The sequence below is a fragment of the Miniopterus natalensis genome, chromosome 20 (assembly GCF_054644295.1).
Source record: "Miniopterus natalensis isolate mMinNat1 chromosome 20, mMinNat1.hap1, whole genome shotgun sequence".
In the NCBI taxonomy this organism is placed as follows: domain Eukaryota; kingdom Metazoa; phylum Chordata; class Mammalia; order Chiroptera; family Miniopteridae; genus Miniopterus; species Miniopterus natalensis.
This window is the reverse complement of record NC_142100.1, coordinates 14,441,789-14,450,039: the sequence shown is the minus strand read 5'-3', so window position 1 is coordinate 14,450,039 and position 8,251 is coordinate 14,441,789. Positions and strand designations below refer to the sequence as shown.

The 8,251-nt window shown below is 53.2% G+C and overlaps 1 protein-coding gene, 1 pseudogene and 1 gene segment (V, D, J or C); all 3 read left to right on the top strand.

Annotated features, from left to right (window-relative positions):
* The window catches only part of LOC107545219 (immunoglobulin lambda-1 light chain-like), a 52,444-nt gene that overhangs the window by 38,754 nt on the left and 5,439 nt on the right, over nucleotides 1–8,251 (top strand). The window lies entirely within an intron of this gene.
* On the top strand, nucleotides 504–3,430 carry LOC107545187 (immunoglobulin lambda constant 3-like). The segment is given in 3 exon segments: nucleotides 504–521; nucleotides 1,765–1,804; nucleotides 3,108–3,430. Coding segments are annotated over 3 exon segments (381 nt in total).
* LOC148090798 (immunoglobulin lambda constant 3 pseudogene) lies at nucleotides 5,089–6,854 on the top strand (annotated as a pseudogene).

Here is an 8,251-nt window from a genome sequence, read left to right as displayed (position 1 = left end):
CGGACACTCCATTCCCTGGCTCTCCCTCTGCCCTGAGACCCCTGCCTGGTCTGCTCAGACTGGGCAGGTCTTGCTCCCTCCCCGTTTCTACTTCTCCTAAATAAATTCTAATCATTTATCATCTGACATTTCTCATGTGTGTGCTGTGTTCTGGAAGGGTCTCTAGGGTAAAGGTCAGTAACGAAGGGCAGGAGAGCAGTGACATGGGATGGATCTACCTCTGGTCCCCTCAGCCTGAATCAGGGCCAATGCCAGTGGGAGCCGAGACCCAGAGCAGGAACCTCTGCTGGGCTGAACCTTGGGACACAGTTCATTTCAGCTGGGAAGGGACAAGGGCTGACTAAGCGGCATCCGGAGCCCGGCGGCAAATGAGGGAACAATGAAGAGGCTCCCAGGAGGGCACCAGTGGCTACACATGGAAATAATGGGCCAGGAAAACATTGAGTCAAGACCGTGGTCTTGGGGAACAGACATTGAACTTCCCTGTTTCATCAAGGAACCCAATGGGGCCCCATTACCAGGTGAGGGTCTTGTGGTTGCCCCTCACCTCAGAGACCTAGAATGTTCTGAACAGTGCATCCCATACTACATTTTTCAAACTCTGACAATGCATGTTTGCTAAGTGAAGAACCTGACAAGTCTTTAAGCAGAGAAAATGTTTATTATCACATAGCCTAACAATTCCCTGTCATGTTCACGCCCCTGAGCAACCCAGGGAGCCTGGAGCACTTTATCACATGGTTAATTGTGCCAGCAACATGGGGTGAGGCTGAGCCACAAGGACACTCAGTTTCTGTTCCGATAGACCTGGTCATAGTCAGGGTCAAGGTGACCCTAGCAGTGGCCTGGGACCTCCATCACAAAGAATCTCAGCACCGGAAGTCAGGACCGGGTGAGACCATTTTTGGTTGGTTTATGGATGGAGCAGGTGATGTCAGCCCCCAGGGTAAGAAGGACATGAGAGTGAACTTGATGAATTAGAAAGGCCGCCATTCTGGGCATAGAATGGGCCTCCAGTGATGTCTGGGTTGGGGGAGCATATCAGCGGGATTTCAGGAGTAAGTTAAGGGCAGGTCACACTAGTTCACAACAGAGGAGTGTGGCCTGTGGGTTCAAGCAAGGTCATGCTTCCCTGGTGACACAGCACCCCCAGACCACTCTACCCATGAGAGGGGTGGCACTCCACCCATGGTCACCCTACAGTACATGCTGGTAATTCGTATAGGACCACCCTGACAACAGACCCCAACTAGGCTCTCACTGGGGAAGATAAGCCTGGACCCTGATTTGATTTTTTAGGACGTAGGAAGTTGCCAATGGTCTGTACACAGGCCAGCCTGCGTCCCCCTGGAAGGGGCAGGGGGGTCAGGGAGTACATGCTGCCCTCTCCTATGATTTCACCGAGGAGATGGAGTTGTTTGGACATACAGGAAGCATCATATCCATTTCCATGGACCCTCACTTGCAGTGACACAAATGCCCTCCAAACTCATCCCAAATCCCAGGAGACAAGAGTACAAGCAGCATATCAGACACCAAATTCCTTTGGGAAATTTGCTTCCCACAATCCCGTTGCTGCACAAAGCCCTGTGTCATCTATCCTGCAATCTGCTGGGGGGCGGGGCCAGTGAGTGTGTCCCCTGCAGGGCCTTTGCCAGCCTGGGAAATTGGCCCAGGCTCCCACCATCACAGCTGCAGGTGGAGGGGCTCAGGGGTGGGGCAAGACCTCCCAGAGACAAGTTTTTGTAAGAGCTTGTGTCACAGTGTTATCCTTTCGGTGGAGGGACCCAGCTGACCGTCCTAGGTGAGTCTCTCCTTCCCCTTCCTTTCCTACTCTGCCAGCTGTTGGGGCAACTTTCTGCTATTTTTGCTCTTTTTCTGGGTTTTGGGTCAGCTTATAGCCTAGTTTTCACCTGGGATCCCAGATTTTGGGACCCCAAGGTCTTCTCCCTCTTAATGTCCAATTTGCCTCTGCTGGTCAACATCAAGCCTTCACCTCTGACCTCAGACACAAAGGCATGAACAGGTTCACCTGTGGACTCTTCTGTCTGTCTGCCTGGGTCATGCTGGATTCTAGACAATTCTGTTCTGTCTTCCCTTATGGGCTCCTGTGGGACCAGATTTATTTCAAGGGGTCACTCGTGGCTCCTATCCTAAGGGGAAGAGAGGAAAGGGGGCACTGAGTGGGTGACCATGTGAATATTTTGTAGTGACCCAGAACCCTCTGGGCCAAGGCTAGAGACGCATGGGTCAGAGTTCAGGAAGGTCTTGGGACTGTGGGGCTCATGACCAAGGACCAGGAACTTTGCAGGGCGCAAGGGTTCCCCGGGGACTGCATAGAGCTGCCATGCAGAGTCCTGAGCCAGCCTGAGACACAGGGAACCCTGCAGGAGAAAGGGCACAGGGGGAGGAGATGGTGCTAGAAGGAGGGCCAGGGAAGGACAGGGTATGAGGACAAGGTGCACTCCTGGGTCTCTGCAGGACAAACATCCTCACACAAGGAAACAGGATCTATGGCAAAAAGCTCTAGTGATATGACAAATTTGCAGGGATGGCATTAATTGTAGAAATGAGAGAGACCCAAGGACAGACAGGCAGACTTCTGTTTGCTCAGCACAAAAGGTACCCAGTTAAGGACAGTGCAGGAGAAATAGACTTGGGGGTGTAGGGAAAAACTTACCGATTAGGGCAAAGACCCTAAAGCCCCCAGCACAATAGGATCAGGTCAGAAATGTCCTATATTCACCCAACAGGAAGGCAGAGAGCTCAGATCATCCTTTGTGGGGAGAAAGAGACAGACAGACAAACACAGACCTTGTCAGAATACAAGGAAAAGGCAGAGCCAAGAGGGTGGCAGTCAGATGTGTGTGTGGGTCCAAAAGGACAGGTGATGGCAGGTGTCCAGGCTCAGGGTTTCTCAGGAAAATAGGGAGGTGCTTTTGGAACACTCCAAATTGCACTTCATGGCATGGCTTTTAGACCCAGAGTGGTCCCTGACCTAGGGATCCTGACAGGATCAGGACGCTGCACCCACACTGAGACTGAGGTCAGGGGCTTTCAGGGCGGATACTGAGCCTCTGACCTCCTTTCCCTCCCGCACCACACAGGTCAGCCCAAGTCCGCACCCTCAGTCACTCTGTTCCCGCCATCCAGTGAGGAGCTTGACAAGAACAAGGCCACACTGGTGTGTCTGGTCAGTGACTTCTACCCCGGCAGCGTGACAGTGGCCTGGAAGGCAAATGGCAAGCCTGTCACCCAGGGCGTGGAGACCACCAAGGCCTCGAAACAGAGCAACAACAAGTACGCGGCCAGCAGCTACCTGAGCCTGCGCTCGAAAGCAGAGTGGAGCTCTGTCAGCAGCTTCAGCTGCCAGGTCACGCACGACGGCAACACTGTGGAGAAGACAGTGGTCCCCTCAGAGTGTTCGTAGGACCCTGAGTCCCCCACGTCTGGGGGCTCCCCTCAGCCGGACACTCCATTCCCCGGCTCTCCCTCTGCCCTGAGACCCCTGCCTGGTCTGCTCAGACTGGGCAGGTCTTGCTCCCTCCCCGTTTCTACTTCTCCTAAATAAATTCTAATCATTTATCATCTGACATTTCTCATGTGTGTGCTGTGTTCTGGAAGGGTCTCTAGGGTAAAGGTCAGTAACGAAGGGCAGGAGAGCAGTGACATGGGATGGATCTACCTCTGGTCCCCTCAGCCTGAATCAGGGCCAATGCCAGTGGGAGCCGAGACCCAGAGCAGGAACCTCTGCTGGGCTGAACCTTGGGACACATTTCATTTCAGCTGGGAAGGGACAAGGGCTGACTAAGTGGGATCCAGAGACCTGAGGGGAAATCAGGGAACAATGAAGAGCCTCCCAGGGGGTACCAGGAGGTTTCCAGTGGCTACACATGGAAATAATGGGCCAGGAAAACACTGAGCCAAGGCCATGGTCTTGGGGAACAGACATTGAACTTCCCTGTTTCATCAAGGAACCCAATGGGGTCCCATTACCAGGTGAGGGTCTTGTGGTTGCCCCTCACCTCAGAGACCTAGAATGTTCTTAACAGTGCATCCCATACTACATTTGTCAAGCTCTGACAATGCATGTTTGCTAAGTGAAGAACCTGACAAGTCTTTAAGCAGAGAAAATGTTTATTATCACATAGCCTAACAATCCCCTGTCATGTTCACGCCCCTGAGCAACTCAGGGAGCCTGAAGCACTTTATGACATGGCTAATCGTGCCAGCCACATGGGATGAGGCTGAGCCACAAAGAAGCTCTGTTTATGTTGTGATAGACCTGGGTCAGGGTCAGACTCAAGGTGACATTAGCAGGGGTCTTGGGCTTTCATCGTGAAGAGTCTTAACACCAGAAGTCGGAAAGGATGAGACATTTTTATGGTTGGTTTATGGATTGAGCAGGTGATGTCAGCCCCCAGGATGTGAAGGACAGGGGAGAGACCTGATGAATTAAAGCTGGCACTTTTTTGGGCACACAATGGGCATCCAGTGATATCTCAAGGAGCGCATATCAACTGGAATTCTGGAGTTAAGTAAGGGCAGGGCAGGCTAGCTCGGAGCAGGATGAGTGTGGCCTGTGGGTTCCAGCAAGGTCATGCTTCCCTGGTGACACAGCACCCCAAGACCACTCTACCCATGGGTGGGATGGCAGTGGGTATTCTTATGGTCACCTGAAAGTCTGGTTGGCAATCCGTACACGACCACCCTGTAATCAGCCAGTACAGGCCCAAACTAGGCAGTCACTGGGGAAGATAAGCCTGAGCCCCTGACCGGATCCTTTCCAACAGGAAGCTGACAGTGACTCCATACACGAGAAACCTGCCTCTCCCTGGAAGGGGGGAGTGGGGGGGAAATACATGGCGCCCTCCCCTCCTGGTCTTACCAAGGAGTTAGGGTTGTTTGGACATAAGAGAGGTGTGCCTTCCATTTCACAGAACCTCAGTGGCAGTGACACAAGTGCCCTCCAAACTCATCCCAAATCCCAGGACACAGTAGTAGAAACAGCACATCAGGCAGCAAACGCCTTGTATCACAGTCTGTGTCTTCTACCTTGTAATCTGCTGGGGTGGGTGAGCAGTGAGCATGCCCCTTGCAGACCTCAAACAGCCAGAGGCCATGCCCAGGCTTCCCCATCACAGCTGCAGGTGGGGGCTCAGGGGTGGGGCAGGGCCTCCCAGAGACAGGTTTTTGTATGAGCCTGTGTCACAGTGTCGGGTGTTCGGCGGAGGGACCCAGCTGACCGTCCTAGGTGAGTCTCTCCTTCCCCCTCCTTCCCTGCTCTCCCAGACATTCTGGCCATTTTCTGCTAATTTGGTCTTTTTCTGGGTCTTGCCTCAGCTGTGGCTAAGCTTCCACCCAGGATCCAAGCCCTTGGGACCCTGAGCTCTTCCCATGTCTGATCTTACTGTCCTTTTGTTCTGCTGGTCACCATAAGCCCTTTGTCTCTGACCCCAGGGAAGGAGGAATGGACAGGGTGACCTATGAACTCTTCTGTCTGTCTGCCTGGGTCAGGCTGGATGCTGGACAGATTCTGCTCTGTCTCCCCTTATGGGCTCTTCTGGGACCAGATTTCTTTCTGCGGGTCACTAGTGGCCCTGACCCTAAGGCGAAGAGGAGTAAGGAACAGCGAGGGGGTCACCGAGAGAATATTTTAAAGTGACCTAAACTTTCTGGTCCAGGATAGAGATGCCCGGGTCAGAGTGCAGGGAAGGTCCAAGGACCGTGGGGCTCATGAGCAAGCACCAGGAGTGTGCAGGGTGGAGGGACCCCGGGGCCTGCATAGAGCTCCATGCAGAGTCCTGAGCCAGCCTGGGCCCAGGGAGCCCTGCAGGAGGAAGTCACAGGGGAGGAGATGGGGCTAGAGGAAGGGTCAGGGAAGGACAGGGCATGAGGACAAGGGGAGCTCCTGGGTCTCTGCAGGAAAAACATCCTCCCTCAAGGAAACGCAGAATCTATGGCATGAAAGCTCTAGTGATGACCAGTCTGGGGAGATGCCATTAACTGTACAGTGAGAGAACCAAAGACAGACAGACAGACTTCTCCAGTCAGCAAAAATCCTACCAGTTAGAGAGGGTGCAGGAGAGTTGGATATGTGGGGGCGACCCTTTAAGGAAAATACTCAAAACCCTGTAGCACAAATGGATCAGCACAGAAATGCCCACAGATTGACCGAATAAGTAGTTACAGAGCTCAGATGATCCTTTGTGGGAACAAACAGACAAATAGACAAAGACAGACCCTGTCAGAATACCAGGTAGAGGCAGAGCCTAAAGGGTGACAGTCAGGTGTGTGAGACTGAAGGGGGCCGAAAAGGAGAGGGGATGGCAGGTGTTTCTCAGGAAAATAGGGAGGTGCTTTTGGAACACCCCAAATTGCACTTCATGGCATGGCTTCTTAGACCCAGAGTGGTCCCTGACCTAGGGATCCTGACAGGATCAGGACGCTGCACCCACACTGAGACTGAGGTCAGGGGCTTTCAGGGCGGATACTGAGCCTCTGACCTCCTTTCCCTCCCACACCCCACAGGTCAGCCCAAGTCCGCACCCTCAGTCACCCTGTTCCCGCCATCCAGTGAGGAGCTTGACAAGAACAAGGCCACACTGGTGTGTCTGGTCAGTGACTTCTACCCCGGCAGCGTGACGGTGGCCTGGAAGGCAAATGGCAAGCCTGTCACCCAGGGCGTGGAGACCACCAAGGCCTCGAAACAGAGCAACAACAAGTACGCGGCCAGCAGCTACCTGAGCCTGCGCTCGAAAGCAGAGTGGAGCTCTGTCAGCAGCTTCAGCTGCCAGGTCACGCACGACGGCAACACTGTGGAGAAGACAGTGGTCCCCTCAGAGTGTTCGTAGGACCCTGAGTCCCCCACGTCTGGGGGCTCCCCTCAGCCGGACACTCCATTCCCCGGCTCTCCCTCTGCCCTGAGACCCCTGCCTGGTCTGCTCAGACTGGGCAGGTCTTGCTCCCTCCCCGTTTCTACTTCTCCAAATAAATTCTAATCATTTATCATCTGACATTTCTCATGTGTGTGCTGTGTTCTGGAAGGGTCTCTAGGGTAAAGGTCAGTAACAAAGGACAGGAGAGCAGTGACATGGGATGGATCTACCTCTGGTCCCCTCAGCCTGATTCAGGGTCAATGTTTGTGGGAGCCTTGACTCAGAGCAAGAACCTTTGCTGGGGTGACTCATGGGACACAGTTTCAGCTGGGAAGGGACAAGGGCTGAGTAAGAGACATCCAAGCCCTTCGGAGAAATCAGGGAAAAATGGAGAGGGTCTAAGAAGGACACCAGAGGCTACACATGAAAATATTGGGAAAGAAAACACTGAGCCAAGGCCAAGGTCTTTGGGAAGGACATTGAACTTCCCTGTTCCATTAAGGAACCCAATGGGGAGTCGCATTACCAGGTGAGGGGTGTGTGGTTGTCCCGTCACCTTGGAGCCCTGAAAAGCTTTGAACAATGCATCCCATAGTACATTTGTCAGACTTTGACACTGCATGTCAGCTAAGTCATGACACTGAGACCAGGAGCAGAGAAACTATTTAATATCTTACAGCCTAAAAATTGTTCACATCCCTGAGGAACTCAGGGAGCCTGGAACACTCTTTGAGACATGGCTAATGGTGTTGGGAACATGGGGTGAGGCTGAGGCAAAAAGACACTCACTTTCTGTTCTCATAGGCCCGGGCAAGGTCAGGGTCCTAGTGAACTAGCAGTGCCCAGAGACTTTCATCCTGAAGAGTCTCAACACCTGAAGTCAGGTCAGGGTGAGACATTTTATGGTTGGTTTTGGATGGAGCAGGTGATGTCAGCCCCCAGGATGTGAAGGACAGTGGAGGGAACTTGATGACTTGGAGAGGACCGTGACCTGGACACACAATAGGCATCCAGGGAGGGCATATCAACTGGATTTCAGGAGTAAAGTAAGGGCAGGTCAGGCTAGCTCAGAGCAGGGTGAGTGTGGCCTGTGGGTTATAGCAAGGTCATGCTTCCCTGGTGACACAACACACCCAGACCACTCTACCCATCGCAGGGATGGCAGGTTATATTGCCAAGGTCACCCTAAAGTACATGCTGGCAGTTCATAAACGATCACCCTGACATCACCCAGTATAGACCCAAACTAGACTGTCCCTGGGGAAGATAAGCCTGGGCCCCTGATTCCATCCTTTAGGACACAGTGACTTGGTAACCTGGCCAGCCTGCTTCTCCCTGGAAAGGGAGAGCCTGGGGGCTTAGGGAATACAAGC